At 46.0% G+C, this 18300-nt stretch overlaps 1 protein-coding gene across 1 annotated transcript in view; it reads left to right on the top strand.

Annotated features, from left to right (window-relative positions):
- Positions 1-18300, top strand: part of TCERG1L (transcription elongation regulator 1 like) — a gene marked incomplete at its 5' end in the record, with an annotated part of 91039 nt that overhangs the window by 10275 nt on the left and 62464 nt on the right. The window contains one exon of the mRNA XM_026851568.1: positions 3310-3501. Coding sequence (XP_026707369.1) covers positions 3310-3501 — 192 coding nt within the window. The remainder of the gene's footprint in view (positions 1-3309; positions 3502-18300) is intronic.

The raw sequence follows: 18300 nt of genomic DNA, 5'->3' as shown, positions 1-18300 counted from the left end.
AGATATGCGAGGGCGGTGCTGGGGTGTGATCTAGCGTGTGCCAGAGGACCACCACGTCTGTCTGACTGTTGGTCTGTACACCTGTGTGGGGGAGGCTCACCGCCTGCTCTGGTGCCCTGAAGACCCCGGGAGGGAGAGGCTGGCTTTGGGCAGGGGGGTTGAGCTGTTCTCTCGAGCCGTGTGCTGGCCAGGCGCGGCAGCGTGGCCTGGGCTGGTTTCTCCTGCACCAACCTAGTGGTTCAGTTGTGCAGATCTGCCCCGTGACAATGGGTCTTTTGGGGTCAAGAACAGGAAACAGGGTACAACTCACCAACTTCTTGTTGACGATGCTGCGCTAGAAGAGGAGGCACGTCAGAAACGGCTCCTCTTCTCGCCCCCTGCGCACACAGCCCTCAGCAGGTGGATATTTGGTGGTCGCGTGTCCCTTTGCGGTGACTTTGCTGCCCGGTTCCGCCACCTTTGCTGCGTTTCCCCGCTGTCGGTGAATTATCGCTTAATAATCTCTCTGTTGGTGCCTCAGCTGCTCTCTGCGTGTCAGTCCCTTCCCATCGAAACGTGCTGCCCGTCTCGGGTGTTTCGGCCTGGCCTGTTTGCTTGAGAAGTGCAGAGCTGAGGAAGGACACTCAGAAGGGTTTGTTGTTTCAGTGGACAAGTATCACCTTACTATCCAGGATGTAGTTTTTCTCGGCAAAAACAGATTTGGGGAAACGACCATTGGTAGGAAGAAATCTGCAAGTTTTTTCCCCTCAGGGGTATATCGATGACAGTATTTTACTGCTATTTTCAAGGCATCTGACTCTTGAAACTCATGTAAATGCGGGATGATTAATGATGATTAGATAAAACCCTTTCAAGAAGTTTTTTTGGAAATGCTTACAGCAAACTCCGGTTTCTTTCTAAGAACTTCTTCCCTCCTGCTACTCTGGGCGCGGATGAAAGCCCCTCGCTCTCAACAAGTCACCTCCTGGGCCAGCTTCCAGTTGCTTTGACAAATCAGATGTTGTGGTAGAGGTTGATAAATCTCTGAGGTGATCGTTCAGTTGATTGCAAAGCAAGAGAGTGGACACGATGACCCCTCAGACACCTGGTCTGTGCTCTCAAGTATTAACAATTATTGGGGTAGTCCTTTCTTCGTGGAATTATTTAGCAAGAGCGGGAGAGAGAACTTCATCAAAGGCAGGGAAATCACCAAAACTTCTCTTTCAACTGACTGATGAATCTTTAATAAGGGGATTGATGAAACTTTAATAAGGAAGCCCTGCTTCAGGAGCGTTACTCATCTGTGCTGGTGGAAGACTTCAGCTATCCAAGCAGCTAAGGCTTGCGTTATTTTGCTGCTTTCCTTGGCTCTTTGTGGGGAAATTGCATCTTCTTCTCCAAAATAAGAGTCAAATCAGAAGTAAACAACCTTTCTGCTCAGGTACCCAGTAGGAAGCCAACAGAAAAGTAATTTTTCTAGACAACATTAGTTTTCATAAGACTTAGAGAAGATGTTTCATGAATTTTTCCCACCCGGTGACAGCTCGAATTAGGAGTGAGTGCAGGCTCTTGGAGGCCAGGTGTTTGACCTAACCCAGCAGTCTGTGCTCGTCCTCAGGCGAATAAACGGACTTGTAATAAACAGTTGGATTAGTTGGACACTGATGCTTTTTTTTTTTTTTTTTTTAAATTTCTGTTGTGACTCTGTCAGAATAATCTGGTTTTCATCTGTCTGTGGCTGAAGGATCAAAACTTTAATATTTGTGGGATTTTTCTTGCATGTGTGCCGGTTAATTAGTGCGTACGCAGGTGTCTTCAGTGAATTCTTTTTGGCATTGACAAACGCAGTATACGTAATAGAAGGGTTTTTGTGATGCTTACTGAAAATATTTGACTTCTGTTTTGCTAATTCAGGGTTTACTTTGTTGGCAAGTGATTGTTTATGAAGAGTTAGGAGCAAAGCTGCCAGAAGTGAGCGCGGTAGCCTCAGGAGCCCCAATTAGCCACAACTTAGCGGCAACAAAGCAGGTTCCGTTCCCAAACCCACTGACCCACTCTTTCCCTGACGCCAGCTGCGAGCAAAACACCATTTGGCGTCTGAAAGTCAGAACTTTTGAGGTGTCTGAAGCCAGAGCTGGGTGGCGAAGCCTGGGTGAGGGCTGTCCGGGCTGTGTCGGGGAATAAGGGGACGTTAAGGCAGGTTGCCTTACGCGGAGCAGCACCCCGAGGGCCGCCGGCCGAGGCCCCGTCTTCCTCACAGAGAAGCAGACAGAAAAATGAAATCCTGTGAGCTCAGGAATGCCTGAAGTGAGGAGTCTGATCAAATACTGTGTAGTTTGGGTTGGTTTTTTTTCTTTTTCTTTTTTTTTTCAGAGCTACAGTTGGCTCTTATTGCCTAAAGGATTTCCACATGAACTGAAAACATTTGCTGAATGACATAATAAGCTAATGATTGCTTAATTTTTGAATACATAGCTCAGTGTAGAGGGAGTAACAGCTGGTGTTTGTCAAATTAGGTTTTCTACTTAAGATTTTTACCACTCATTTTCTTGTTTATTTAACATATTTAACCAAGACTGAGCTCTGAAGGTCTTCCCTGCAAGCTTGTTAGACTTAAAGGTAAATATTCCATAGTCTAAAGTGCGTTTGAGTCTTGATTTGAGGGACTTCCGAGTTGCCATGTGAAACTGCTGGACGTTTCCTGCAGGGCGTGTTTTCAAGATGGAGGATACTTGTGCGTGAACTTGTAACACTCAGGTATTTGTGTGCTAATACAGGAGAAGAGCTGGGCAGATATCAGTAATGTTGGATGGTTAATACAGCAAGTAACAAAACATTCAGATTTGAAATCAGACAGCTTATATTTAGGAAAATTCAGAATAATGCATCATTATGAAGCTGAAGGGAGCGGAAGAAAATGCCCTCCAATGTGTTCAAGTATTTGACTTTTTTACTGAGATTTTTTTTCATTTGAATTTAATAACCGCACAGTTTATGAATGACTCACTGCTGTCTTGTCCCTCTAGGTTGTAATGATATGTTCATGTATATGGGGGTTTAATATCTAAAAATGCACCAATCACAAGCTAGGACTTCAAGGATATTGGTTAAGAAAAGGGGCTTTGAGAGTCCTCATAAAAGCACATTATATAATATATTCCAAATCGAGGGTCTCGCTAAGGGGGACATGCCAACAGCGGAGGCCGCATGGGAAATGTTACAGGCTTGTTCCACCTTGCATTGAAGTTCAGACTGCTGAAAATCCTTGTACGTAAATCCACTGGTTTCTACTTAAAAATAAACCCTGCTGTGTCTCTCGCCCTCCCGCAGGTGGTTGCCAGAACAGCCTTAAGCCAGTCGGGGGCAATCAGACCCTGGCGCTGGCCGCCGCGGCCACCACCGCGGTGGTGTCGGTGGAGCCTGAAGCCCCGCAGGGACCGTCGGCCACGAGCCACATCCAGCCCTGCCACGTGCTGACCTTCTCGCCCATCAAAATTCCGGTTTTGGCTTCGCCTTTTCCAGGTAAGGCGGCACTAATGAGCGTTTTGTTTGCTCGGCAGCAGAGAGAGGCCGCTGAGCGTGAGTTTTGGTGTGCGTTGGCAAAGCTTCAGGGGATGTAGGTGGCGTTAATAACCTGGAATTACAGTTATCTTTTCTGCTGCGGTTTAGGGGTGTTTACTGAGATTGCGTGTTAAGATTGAGTTCAAAACTCCATCTGCATTTGCAGTGTTTATGTCGCTGTGGCGTTTGCAGGCAGTGGATGAAGTGAGCTGTGTCCTCTGTCACCTTAGTGACTTGTGGAAGAAAATGGGGTTGTAGTGGCACCAGGTCTTTGCAGCAGGTCCTCAGCTTGCAACGCTGGCGGTTGAAAGGCATCTGCTCTCCATGCAATAATATTTGATTAAGACTTAAGTAGGTTGTTTGGGTGTTTAGAATTATGGAATACGCGTGAAGAACGTAGCCGTAGTTTTGTATTTTCCCTGGTAGGTTTAGATGTGGCTGCTTACTGGGAAAAAACGCTGTTTTCTTAGCATGACTTTTGTGTAACAACCTTCTGAACGGAGCAGGTGGGGGTGTACCATGGCATCCCTGACGTGCTGTGGAAGGCGGCCTGGTTTAAACTCTTCAGGCTAATTTTTGAATCTGTTTGTACTTTGAATGCTTAAGGCTGTGTTTTAGAAAAGTTATGTACCAATTAAGTTAAAAATTTAAATTAGGGTGCGTTTTCCATCTTTTTGGTACGTGAAGTGTAACGCAGTGAGGTTACAGTGAGATTGAATTCCGCAGGAGGCGCGCAGTTGGGATTGTCGGTGTTCAGATGAAATCTTTTCATGAGAAATGTATCTCAGTAATTATTGTTCCTGTTGAGCAGTCATTAGAGTCACCCGGAGACGTGCCTGCCAAGGCGCGCGGCAGTGGTTTTGCCTTCAGGGAGTCTGAAGAGCAAAGTGACCCATAGGAACAACGGTACAAGTCTTTCAGGCTTTGTCAAGGAGGGACGGTGCTGAAATAAGAGCAGAACTGGAGTTACTCGCGGCTGTAGGGCGGAGAGTTGGTGGTGCTTCCCACGCAGTATTATTTGACCCACAGAAACCATTTTATCTCTTTGTGAGTGTCTTAGAGGAGAATCCAAAAGGGGAGAGAGGGGGAAAAAATAATCGTTCTTTGTGTGCTGAAAAGCAGAATTACATGCCAGATGTGTTCTTCCCCGAATTGAGATGCTCGGGCCATCGGGGAAGGAGCCGTCGCAGGGCCTTTGATTTATGGCTGCGGGGCTGAGCTCTGCTGGAGGGTGTTGGACATGGTCGAATATTGTAATGCCGGGAGGCTCTGCCACCTCGAGAGCTGCCTCAGCTCTGCAAGGATAAACATGTCAGGCCATGATAATTGTTGCTTTCCTTTCGAATGAGTGTACGATAGGCTATCAAGTATCACACCGAGGGCCTGAGCAATCATCCTATTATCAATCATTCACAGCAAACCACACACTTCTGGGTGTTTTCTCCTACAGAATATATAGTAGCTTTTTAAGGAAGAAAGCTTGAAAATGCCCGGTCCATGTGCAGTAAACTTGAGAGCCAGCTAACTGTTTTTCTCTATTAATCACCGTCTCTGGAGGGAAGGCTAGTGCCTTTGCAAAGGCTTACATAAAACATTTTTATGAAATTCCTTTTTATTTTGTTGGCGGAGAAGAGGACTCAGAGGTGTTGGGTTTAGATTATCCTTGTCAACACCAGCTTGAAGAACACGGCGGGGGGCGGACCGCGCTGGAGCTGGGCTGGCACCCGCTGTCTGGGCCCAGGAAGGTACAACCACAGCCACTGGCTAAAAAAAAAAAGGGTGAAGGCTTCTGCAGGTGCTAACGAAGGAGCCGGAGTTGTGATGGGTGTGAGTGAAAACAGGGGACAAGCACGTGTGGAAGCTGCCCGGGTTCTCTGTCGCCGGAACGCGGCGGGCAGGGTGCTGAAACTGGGTTTGACTTCATCGACAGGAAGAAATGGTCAGTTGGCCAAAGGCAGGTCTCTGCTGTCAGAAATAAACGTCTCCATTGCCGCGTAGATTAACAGCTGGGAAAGCATCAGGAAAGCGTAATCTGCCGTACAGATAATCCCCGGTGTGCAGTGTGCTTTTATAACCCTGTTGGCCTCTCAGTTTAAAAACATCCGTGCGTTGGCGTTTATTAAAGATGACTTATTGTTCTCCAAGAAAATTACATCTCGGAGAAAGCGTAATCTGTGGACCCCAGGGGCAGCTGCGTTTTTCTTGATCCAGGTGTGATTTATAAAGTAACGTGGTAATTAATGAACTTTCCATGTTCTCCTTGTCTAAAGTTTATGCAAGGCAGTGTTCACGTAATGGGAGTGAACTCGGGAAACAAAGGATTAATTTATTTCTAACTTAAATCTACGTGTATATTGGTGCCTGTAAGGCTGAACAGTGTGTGCTTAGTTGTATGCTGTTAATTGATTATACTGAAGATTGGTGTTATAATACTACCTTGTTTCTAATCACAGTGGTTTGTTCGATCAATAATCTTATAATTGAGTATGTACTTTTAAGGGCTTTTGATATGATTAGTTTTGCAGCCTTACAGTTCGGCCGTGTTACTTTCTGCCAGCCTTATTAGTAAACTTGGTGAGAAATTAGTAAACTTAGTAAGAAATAAAAAGTTTCTCATTTGGTTTTAAAAAAAAAAAAAGTGGTCTGGAAATATGTGGGGAAAATCCCAGAATTCTGTTCCAGAGGGCGGCTTGATTAGTTTCCGGAGAAAGATGGTACTTGAAAGTTTTGCAGATGAAAACTGATGCACCTGAGACTTGATTTCCAGATATATTTTTTTTTTCCTCTTCTGCCATTTCTGCCTCAAAACTGCTGATCTCCCACCAGTGCCGTGCTGCTGGGTTTTGTAACGCAGTTGTGAGGTGCTGGCACGGCGCCAGATACATCAGCTTTCTGTCTGCTAGAACACGGGATTCTGTCTTAATTCCTTGTAGCATTTTCCCACTAAGTCTCAGCGTGCTGCGTTGATGCCATTTTTGTTGGCGAAAGTCCTTTATTGTCCCCCCTCCCTCATAGTTTTAAACAACATCAAACATTTCCATCTTTCTTCTTCGATGGCATCTTTGATGCGCTTGTTTTCTTTTACTGAGGTTTCAGTGGTTTTAACATGGTGCTGGACATCATCCCCTTACGGTGAGTTCTGCTTCTGACCTGCTCAGTGGGGACTACTGGCAGTAGCCCCTCGGGGAGCTTGGCTAGAGCAGTTTTTCTAGTTTTAAGCTGTTAAGAAATGAGGGGTGTCAACCACATAATATGTAATGTGAGATAAAATGCTGAATTAACAACAACAACAACAACAACAAAAAATAGCCATCTTCTAATGATTAATATCCTGAATATTATAAGTAGACTTCTTTCTGAATTTGGCTAAAGTTGTAATTATTAGTGGCTCCTGCAATGATAAAATTATTTGGCACCACTTTCACTATCTTCCAACCACTGTTGAGCCTCCCGCGGTCGGTTTTGGGGAGGTCTGTGTTGTGGTCAGCCAGGGTTTGCTCTTGGAGAGAGGGGTGCTCAGGTCTGCAACCTGAAATGCTCATGCTGCAGTTACCAACTTCTGGAGGATCATAAGATGGAGTTGTTTTACCTTACGCTTTATCCGCGATGACTTGAGATGAGTCTCAGCCCAGCTGGAGAAACAATATCAATCCTGTTGGCTAAACAAATGTGGAAACGTTGGCAGCTGAGTCATTCATAAGCTCTTCACTGAAGCATCTTTGTGTATCCAACGTGGCCATGTGAACGTTGTCTTTAATCATTAGTGACTGGTGGAAAAAAATACCAAAATTTGAATACTAACCAACGCCATTATCCCTGGAAAAAAAGCAGAGGAAAACCAGCTGGGTGGGAAGCATCACTTGCTGTCCAGTTCTCCCTCCAAAGGGGTTTTGCTCCGATGCAGAGATGGTCTGTGGCGGGGGCAGCCTTGTCTTGGGGCTTGTGCGTGGGCACATTCACTAGAACAAAACTCAGGTACCCGGGGATGGAGCCGTTCAGAAGCACCATGCAGCGACAAGGGTCTGAGCACGATGTGTCTGTCCTCTCCGCTGAGCGTGGGGACAACTGCCCTCCCATCAGTGAGCGAAAATGGAGAAGGTTCCAGCAATGCTGCTGAAGCTTTTTTTTTTTTTTTTTTTTTTTTTTTTTTTTTTTTTCACCCGCTGGTGATTCTGCTCATACATGTACCAGACAAAATGTTCCCTTAAATATTTAATGTCAGCCTTGCCGTCAACTTCGGGTTTGTGCCAGATTTAACATAAAGCCTAAATAGGAGCGTGTAGAGATGCAGCTACTCGGTGATCTGGGCTGCATCTTCACGCTTATTTGCTCTGCTGGTAAAGGGAAAACTTAATTTTCCAATGCTATCAAGCCAAGTCTTTGAAGAGAACTCTATCTTAAAAAAATCCAAAATGCAATAAACTTTGGGAATGTAAACAGTAATGTGGAGTAATTGAGGTATGGGATATCTAGTAGTCTTTAATACCACTTTTATGGCTACTGTATTAAGAATTGGGGTATTTATTTTCTTACCCTCACATACGATTTCTTAATTATTCCAGTGAAAAAGGTAAGATATGAGTCTGTGGTTATGGACTCTGTAAATTAGCAGTGAGTACAAATATTAAAAAAGGCACCATCTGCCATATAAACCATTTGCCACCTGTTCCCTTGCTTTCAGAATTATCTAATGGTTTAAATTTAATGTTTTAGCCTGCCACAGAACAGCTGGGAAGTGACTAAGTATTTTTCCTATCAGTACCTTAACGGCCAAGCAACATTATATGTTAAACCCAACTCTTAATGCCAGCGTTTTTCTACATGCTCTCTCATGTGTCTGTCAGCTTGCTTCATTAGTGAATTCTGCTGATACAAAACACGTTTTCATAACAACAATTACTCCGTTATTTTTATGGTGGCTTTTGGAAGAAACAGCTTCTCTTCCTCAGCAAGCAGAAGTGATGGGTGTCATCAAAAGTGGTCACAGCCCTTAGTAAGGGTTCGGCACACGGCGGGGGGAAGGTGGTGTGGCAGCGGGGTTCCTCGTGTGAAACCCTTAAGCTCAGCCTAAACGTCTTCCCTCCCTCGTGCCTTACTGTCGCTGTAGGTGGGAGCGGATGAACGAGGCGAGATAAAATTTTTCTCTAAGAAATATATATATTTTTTTTCTGGAAAAAGGAACTTAAGAAATGAAGGAGTAAGTTTGGACATCTCCAGTGGCTTCCAGTTACCTAGAGGTTTGTTCTGCCCATCTCCTCCCCGCGCCCGGCTGCTGGGCTTGGGGTGGGCCAGCTGAGGAAATTTGCTCAACCACTGCAGAAACTACAAACCCTTTTCTGTCTTTTCATAACAAGATCAACGAAAAAAATGTAATCCGGGGTGTAAATGCTTGGGAAGCTTCTGCAGTTCTGGGCATTGGGGTCGTTTCCCCCTGCTCGGCTGGTCGGGCTGCGCCCCGCAGAGCTCTGGTTTTCCTTCCCACCGCTAAGACTGTTCCCTCAGTGGTAATTTTCCTTGTCTATTCGTTATTTAAGATGGTCTGGCCACTGTGGATACTGGAATTCCTAGATGTTATGTGAGCAAGAAATAACGATATTGGAAAATCAAATGAGCAATTCCAACTAATCCAACCAGAAATGTGATGTTCATCTACTCGGGAAGCTTTTCTTTCCCCTTCCTGGGTGTCCGACGCGCCTCACAGTAAAACAGGCTTGACTTTGAATACTGAGTAGTTCTAACAAGCTTGTTGTAAATGATCTGCCCAGCTTTAATGCTGTGTAACGAAGCAAGCAAATGAATGCTTATAGTTATTAAAGTGATAACTTCCTACTCGAGCTAATATTCAGCATAAAATTACTTTTCTGTTTCATATCTGTGTGGGCACGTGCAGGGGAAAGCGTGCATGTACAGTGTGCTTCTGAGCTAAAATAATGCCAGAGATCACATTTAAATGAGTATCAATTTTCTCCTCCCTTTGGACAGTTAATCTCCGCTGGAAACGGCAAGTGCTCAGCTGCCCAATTAAGAGACTCAAAGAAGTGGGCTGGTCGTTCCTGAGATGGTTCTTATTGTTTGTGTGATAATTCAGCCATTTCCTGGGGTTACCAAGGCAAACATACTGCGCACCAAGGACAGGCCCAGTGATATATCAGACAGAACCTTTTGATATTGCAACTTTTTCACAGCATCCCCGTTGAAAAATAAAGCCAATCGTGGAACGTTTATTGGTGCAAACGTGTGGATGGACCAAACCGGCTTTATGGGTCACAAATAGCCGGTGATTATGATGATGTCTGTCTGAGCCTAAATTATGTATCTATAGGAAAAGACATCTCTAATCCTCCTTTTCCTGGAATATCATTGACATGACTAACTAGAAGTAGAAGGGAAGATCTGGCGGGATAAAAATACTCCTGTAGGGGGAATGTACTGCTGTGGTACTTCATCTTATCTTTTGCAATAATCCTACGGCCAAGCTGGTATCAGTTTCAAATTAGTCCTGCTTCCTTTACGCCATGTTCGTGGGTAAACAGCTATTTTCTCTGGGGTGAACCAGAAGAAACCGCTTCAGTGTCTTGAGTGTAATATCAAGATATTGACAATAGCAAAAACGTAATTAAATATTTCAAGTAGTAGTTAGAAAAGACAAACACCACAAATCCTTTCATTCATGCCCAACTGTTTGCTTGGTAAATGTCATGGAAGTCAGACTTAATTTACTATATGTTTAACTGCTTGATAAAACAAGTAGTAGGGTTTGTTTTTTTTTTTTTTTTTCTTTGAAAAACACCAGTGCACTGCTGTAGAGAGAATTTAAATCAGATTTCATGTGTTAGTAATAGCATTTACACTGTTAAAACACCTGCGGGGTGGTTTTCCCCCCTTCTAGAGACAAGCGAGTGGTGCAGACCCAGGCAGCTATTGCTCCTGGTACTTGGAAGATTAATACTAACATGGCAGTTAGGAATCTTCCCGGTGAAAGCAAAGGCACTTTGAGTAACTTTGGATGGGCCACGTTTTGCTCTTTCCTCAGCAGGACGGGGCTCCTGGGCTGGGTGGACCACAGTGCTGCCAGGCCCCTTGCCATGGCACACGGGGAGTCGGCTAACAGCACACGGGATGCCGCTTTTCTTCCTCTTGTGTGCTTTGTGATTGTTTGTCCAGCCTCAGAGTATTTTATTCTCTGTCTCAGGAGTTTTGAAATCCCACCTTGGGGGGATGTGGCTGCCCCAACTCTTGATCTCGCACCTAAGGCGAGGGGTGGTAATGGGGGCAGGACTGGTGGGGTCTCCACTGGTCTTTCTGCTTTATGGGCTCAATTCCTCCCACCTGTGGCCAACGAGACCACTGGGGATCCGCGGGGGAGAGGTCTCCTTGCCATACGGCTCCTGAGATGTTAACCTGCCCACCACTGGTCCTGAAGCATCATCCCTGGGGCTGTTCCGTGCGTCGGGGGGTGTGTTTCACACCCTTGCTCAAACATTTCAGTTCAGATCAGTTCAGGGCCTCCTCATTCCCTACCAGAGATACCAGTTCCCCCTGGAAGACTCTTCAATAAAGGATTCTCCTGCTTCATGTTTTTTTTTCTGTTGCAGTCTCAAATTTAGTTGAAATTTCTGTAGCTTAAAGCGGAGTCTTAGCTAAGCTTAATATATTGTAAGTGGAGCAGAAGTCTTGGAAGAAAAAAACAAATTAACTGAAACGAAGAAATAGGTCTTGCACAGAGAACGTAATAGTTTCAAAGAGTCGTTAGATTGCTCCCCTCCAGGAAAAAAGTTGTAAGGAGGAGAATTACTGTTTGCGATCGTCAGTTTTAAATCAGAGCCGAAGGAAGGCATTGTTTTGGTGGCTGCTGTTGTTTCCTTAAATTTATTTATGCAATTTAACCATTAGGCACTTTGCATGCGTTGCCAAGGCTTGACACAGAGCTGATGTAATGTTGCTGCAATGCAAAATAATTCCAGGGACGATGGCGCAAAGCCATAATCTCTGAACTGCTTGTTGGTACCCGCCAGAAGCATTGGGGAGATTTTGAGAGCAGTTCAAGGGAGCAAATTTTACTGAGGTCCGCGTAGGAGATGGAAGGATGCAACAGGAGTGATGTTGCTTTGTGTGCATTCCTCTTGCACTAGAGAAAAATTTCAAGATATCAGTGAGAAGAAAAATGTGTGCTTTTTCTACAAAAAATATTTTTCGTAATACATTCAGCCAACTTTATTTTTCAGATTTTTTTTTTTTTTTTGAGGGTGGGGGGCTTTTTTCAGTATTGTGAAGCTGTAGTGTGGGTCTCAACGTGTTCTCAATGTTTGACCTCAGTTTGTGTTATGGAATCAGGTCTGTATGTAGCGTAAACTTAAAGCAAAACCAACCTCTGATGGAGGAAGAAATTCTGTGGTCTCGGTGGATTTATCTGTTCTATAAGAATTTGCATCCGCAGAATCTTGCACCTTCTGGTAGAAAATTCTCAGTATGATGTGCTAGAGAAGGAAATAATTTCACAGCATTCCCTGAAATAGAATGGGTTCTCGATAGGCTAATAGTTTGTTAATTTTCTTCTAAACAGTTTGTCTAATGTAATTGTGAAGTGAGTAAATGCCGTGCCACAGAAGTGTCCTTCGGATAATTTAAGAATGCCGTTATCTTTAATCTTGGAAATTAAAAATAAAATAGAAATACCTGTTTGGAAGGTTATTTTAAGGCAACCCAATGTAAATATAGATTTCAGGAAATCGCAGCAGTTACGTGCTCTTGCTCAGAGCACTTTGGGGGGTGGGTCCCTGCCAGCCCTTCTGCTGGTGGTGGCTTTGGTCCTCCCGCCCCGGGACAGGCGGGTGGCCGGCACACCCCGCGGGAGGACGCGGGGAATGGGAGGCTTTGTGCTGGTAGTAGTACGACTATTACTAATCCAGTAAACCAGCTATGCCCGTTCAACCTCTTAGGGGGTGGGAAAAAAATTTATAGCAATTTTCGTGGTATTTTTAACCAGACATGGTTAGGAGTCAGTGGATGTTGTCTGGTTGATTCCATGTGTTTCTCAATCAGGCCCCACTATATAAGTGTAAATAAATTTAATGAGGTAAAATGAATCTTAGTTCATTGGCTAGAATATAAATAAGGAAAATTAATTAAATTCCACAATTTTAAGTGTGCCATAGATGCTTCCCTAGAGTAGCTAAATAGAATTTCATTGATTTTATTGCAAATTTAGTTCTGTTTACCGCATGCAGAGCGCGACGATGGTGTTTCTGCAACGGAGGCAGGAGGTCTGGCAGCCCCCGGGGAAGGGCTAGTGTTGGCACCGCGCTGAGCCTCACCCTGCGCCGGAGGCGAACGCAGGGGATCGGGGTAAAGGATTTTCTCTGAACTGCAAACCCCAGCATGAGGGTGGGGGAGTTTCCATCTGCCACCACGCCTGGAGCTCCTCTGGACACCGGCTGGCAGCCATGGTGTAAGGCGAACGCAGATGATGTCAGGAGTGAGATATGGGGATGAGAACTATTCAGCCAAAGATTTACCAAAGGAGCCATGCTCTTCGGTCTGAGGAGCTGGCAGTAGATAGCCCAATGCAGAGAGTCCATCTGTCTTGGGTTTGTTTTGCAGAACGAGTAAAGCAGCAGAGAAAAGTCTGACCAGACCCCCACGGTTCCAGGAAAGAAAAATCCTCCTGCCAGGCCCTGTATCATGTCAACTTCCCACCATGATTTCAAGAAACAGGTTGTGGTGTTTTTTTGTTGTTAATCTTGGTGCACATGCCGTTGTAAAAGTTGTGTGAGAATTGAAAAAAAAAAAAAAAGAGAGAATATCTGGTTTCTACTTTGCTGGTTTCAAAATTCCAAACCTAATTTGTAACTCCCATCCTCCTAGAAATAGATACTTGAAGATTTTACTCCAAAATACAAAGGATTAGTTCATGCAGAAATAACGACTCTGATGCGATGAAGAGAAAGTAGAAATTCAGGAAGTTTGATCCTGCATAATTTAGTGTCTTCTCTCAGAGTGGCAGCTCTGTGGGAAGGGACCTGCGGGTCCTGGTGGGCAACAAACTCAACGTGGGTGACCAGTGTGCTGCTGCGGCAGTGAAAGCCAATGGGATGTTGGGTTGTGTCAACAAGGGCATCACCTGCAGAGGTGGTTAACCTGAAGTGGTTAACCCACTCAGCGCTTGCCAGGCCACACCTGGAGCAGTGTGCTCAGTTTTGATCCCTGCTGCACAAAATAGCTGTGGCCAGGCTGGAGAGGGCCCAGAGGAGGAACACAGAGACGATCAATGGACTGGGTGGCTGTGTGAGCAAAGTCTGAGAGATTGGGATTGTTCAGCCTTGAGAAGAGAAGGCTCCAGGGAGACCTTATCAGTGTGTTCCAGCATTTAAAAGGTGGCTACAGAGAAGATGGAGACTCCGTTTTTACAAGGAGTCACATGGAAAAGATGAGGAGCAATGGGTACAAGTTACTCCTGGGGAGATTCTGGTGGGACACAAAAGGAATGTTTTTCACAATGAGGATAATCGGCCACTGGAATAATCTCCCCGGGGAAGTGGTGGGTTCCCCAACACTGGACACTTCTGAGATTCGTCTGGGCGGGCAGCTGGGCCAGCTTATCTAGGCCGGGCTTTTGACAGAAAGGTTGGATCAGATGATCCTTGAGGTCTCTCTCAACCTGGGCTTCTCTGATTCTCTGAACTACATTCTATTAAATGGAGAGATTGTAATTTTATGCTGGAGTTAGTTTTCATAAGGCTGGAAATGAATCAGACAAGTTTTTTGCAAACGGGACCATATTTGAAGGGTGTAGGGTGATCGTCATCATCCCCTTTCCATCCGCGGCATGGTCGGGTGCGGGTTGGGTGCAGGACGGATACGCCACAGCCTTCCTCTGTGTTTGCTGATGCGTCTTGGTGCACCATCTGCTTGGGGAACCGCCACGCTTACAGCCTCGGAGACTCGCAGTTACCTGTGAAATGTGCCGAGCCACACTCGGCAGAAATCATTGCTCTTGGCTTTGGGGACCTACATCCTTATTTTCCAATTTTATATGATGGATGGTGTGAATAATTCAAAAGGCGCCTTTCATCCGATACCAGCTGTCATGTTCTTGGGTTCGGGAGGTCCCCCTGCACAGGGAGGTCACCCGGGTTAGGTGCTGATGCACTGAGAAACTTGCCAAAAATCTAATATTAACTTTTCTTTCCGTTTGAGGGGACTGCATTACTCTCTGTAATGCAAGAGGAGCCAGCGGTGCTACAAGTGCTCTCGGTGGAGCTTCAGCTGCGTGTCCCTAGAAACACCCAGGGGCGGCTGCCAGACAAACACGGCGGCTCGGACGCATCTTCCCTGAGCCGTCAGTTATATCTCATTTGTGTTTTACTGAAGAGTGAAGCAGTAATGCTGCCATTGTGCCCTGTAAGAAAGGAAGTTAATAGGAGGTAAATTTTAAAATGAGAATGCAGAAAAATTTAAATTGTTGATACTTTAACACCAATGTTAATAATTGTGTTATCTTGAATATCAGTAAATCCAGTGTTGAGAACATCCCGGTTTTGTTGTGGATCCATAAGATGCGATGGCAGAAGGCAGAAGGGTTCAGGGTGCCGCTTTTTTCCAAGCGGGTGCTGGTGTGGGGACGTGGTGCAGAGGCCGTGGTTCCATCCTCCCTCCAGCCCAGCCCAAGCAGGAGGTTTTCCAGCGGGGAGGGTGGCGGCAGCGAGCGCTTCACCATCCCAGCAACCCCTGCCGGCTCCTCTAGCATCAGTGAGATGAGATCTGGGATCTTTCATCCCAGTATCCGTCGGCCAGGAAAGCGCGGGGCGATCCCCCACACCCCTCGCCCGCGCTGGGTGCCCAGGGAATACCAGAGTGCCCCCCAGAGAGCTGCCTGTGCATCCCTCCTGCTTGAGAGGGACTTGTGGCTGCGGAGCTGATCGGGCAGTGGCCACCCATCCTCTTCCCTGGCTGCAAAGCTTGGGCTGGAGACAGTCCGCGGACCCAGAGCCCCGCTGCGGCGCCTCGTTCACCTCTGTATAACCAATTCTTGTCAAAGTGAGGAGAGCTTGGTTTCGCTTCACACCTTGCTTACTTTGATGGTAAATCTGGAGGCTGGTTTAATTCCCTGGGCTTTGTAAATCACACCGACTAAACATCCGGGTTTCGTTCCCTTTCACCGAAGGAGCAGTCTGCCTTTCTGCGCAGCGTTGCACAAATCCAGCCCCGCCTTTTGTTATGCCTGGCAGGTGCGCTCTGTTTACTGTAGGCAAAGATGATTTTGCTGGGGGAATGGTGGTGTTTGAATGTGTGGGTTTGTTGTGTTTTTTTTTTTTCTGAATTAACATATTGTTTGCTTTCCAGAGGATCATGTTCATCGGGCTGTTTGTGTTTAGAAGGCTGCAGTCACTTAGGAAAGGATAAAGATAACTGTCCTTTTGCTCCTCGCTGGAGGAGGACTCGGTGGTGTTGTGTACGTTCCCTCCGCACACAGCGCTGGCCACGTGTTCCCGAGGTGTGTGACAGGAATTAATTTAATTATTACGTGGCGGTGAGCTCATATCGTTCAAGGAAATGAAAATGAGTATCAGTGGTACCCCCTGGTGAGGCTGGTTTAATCCTGCGTGGTCCCCACCTGCAGATTGCAGGTGCTGAGATCTCCAGACTCTTCCTCCTGGTTTCTGGTGGCATCTTGGGTCCGACAAGGCACACGATGGGCTCCATCCTGCTCAGGAGGTTTTGTTCCTAGCGGGTAGAGCATTTCTCTTTTTTATTATTTCCCTTCCTTCCTTTCTGTCTTATCTCATGCCCTTTCTGTCTCCTGCTTCACAGCCCAGGTTAGCTAGAAAAGTTTTTAATCATTTTTCTCTTCATACTGAATCATACTGCCTCAAACATCGCCGTCGTTATCTCATAATGGGATCCAGCTCTTGGGTGCCTCTGTTTTTGGCACAATTCTGGCAGGATTTCCTTTTAAATTGTAATACCACCTTGATAGCTTTTTCTTAGTGTAGTATTTTGGGAACTGGGAGAATGTTCAACCAGAAAGGCATTAATGTAAGAAGAACAGCAGGTCTGAGACAGGGTCTCTGTAATGATAAATGGTGATAAATGACCCGAGTTTATCCCGGGAAGTGCGGGCCGTGGTGTGTTCCAGCTCTGATGTTGAAGGAGTTGCCATTGCCCGCGTTGCCAAAGCGGTTCAGTAATTGAGAATAATCCTGAGAAGGGTGCCTTACGGGACTGCTTGTGGTTTCTGGTCTGTGTTTTGGTGTCTGTTGCTGTCCTGTCCCTCTTCCTACAAAACAAGCTAGAGGACAAGCACTCCCCGGGGGCACTCTGGTATTCCCTGGGCACCCAGCGCAGGGAAGATCTCCTGGTTCGGCTTGAATAATATTGGTGCAGAAGAAAAAAAGTGAGTAAAGGTGATTCTGTGCCTCATTGTGCTGATATTGTGTGTGTTTGTGTACCCATGGAAACGCACACGGCTGGGCTGGGTGAGGGAGGTGCTGGGGGGTCGGTGCTGGGAGCAGGAGTCGCAGAGAGCGAAAACTTGGGGCCAATTTTCTTTGTTGACTAGAATTGCGACAAGTATTTGTTTGCCTTTTTAATAGTTAATCAATGAGCAGTGGTATTTTCACATTAATTTTCCTGAACAGGCTCACGGAAGGAATTTTTCTGGGCTGCCTCCTCCTGCCCATCAGCGGGGCAGAGGCTCAGTCTAGTCTGAAAACCGCGGCGCTGAAATTTAAAGGCTTAAGGGGTGTTTTTTGGAAGAGAAGTCTGCTTGGATTAGTGGCACTGAATGCATGGCATTTCTCTAGTCTGATACTTGGCTTTTTTTTTTTTTTTTTTCCCCTTTCCTATGAAGTTGCCTTCCCTCTCTTGTCAAAGTGGGCAGAGTTAGGGAAAGTATACTTGCCTCTTGTGCTACTGCTTTTGAAAGAAGGAATGCCCCTTCGGTTTCTAGAGAGAAGGAAGAAATTTTTTACGATGAGGGTGGTCAAGCACTGGCACAGGTTGCCCAGGGAAGTTGTGGATGCCCTGACCCTGGGGACGTTCAGGTCTAGGTTGGACTGGGCTCTGAGCAACCCGATCTTGTTGAAGATGTCCCACTTGGTTGCAGGGGGGTTGATCTAGATGACCTTGAAAGGCCCCTTCCAACCCAAACTAATCTGTGATTCTGTGATTAATATGGAAAAATTAGTAAGTCGGCATCCGGGTAGCCTGGGTGGTGGTTGGGGGGTTTCAAGGGGTTTGTAAGGACAGCCTCCTCGCTGGGAGGAGGAGGAGGGACCCCCTGAGGAGGGGGAGAGCTGGAGCTCCAGCCCCGACTGTCGTGCAGTCTGTGATTACTGAAATGGATTCTGGGAGTTAATTAATGAAAGCGAAAGCAGGGAATCTAATTTCACACTTGATGTATGCAGCTGTTGGGTAGCTCACAGTAAATGGTGCTGAAGATCTGTTACTAAATATATCAAGATCTGTCCTGGGGTTGAAATCTTCGGGGCGTGTCTCGGTTCCCTTCTGTGGCTGCCCGCCCCGTAAACCTGCAGGGAAACCTGAGATATTCAAGATGGGGAATTCCACCTTTAGGATTTCAGGTGGGGAATTGGTGTTTGATGGCTCGGAAGCTGGGTATCTCCTGGGTTGTGCTGGTCATCTTTAAAAATAAAAAGGGTGAGAAAAAGCTTCAGGATGGGATTTGTATCTTCGGTCTCCTAAAGCTGAGGGATCTGAGCCCAAGGAAAGTGTCTCGAGCATTGGGTTAGCTCAGGACCA

This window comes from Athene cunicularia, assembly GCF_003259725.1.
Source record: "Athene cunicularia isolate RWA chromosome 6 unlocalized genomic scaffold, athCun1 chr6_part1, whole genome shotgun sequence".
Classification (NCBI taxonomy): Eukaryota; Metazoa; Chordata; class Aves; order Strigiformes; family Strigidae; genus Athene; species Athene cunicularia.
Note: the sequence above shows the minus strand (reverse complement) of the source record. Positions and strands in the feature narration are given on the sequence as shown.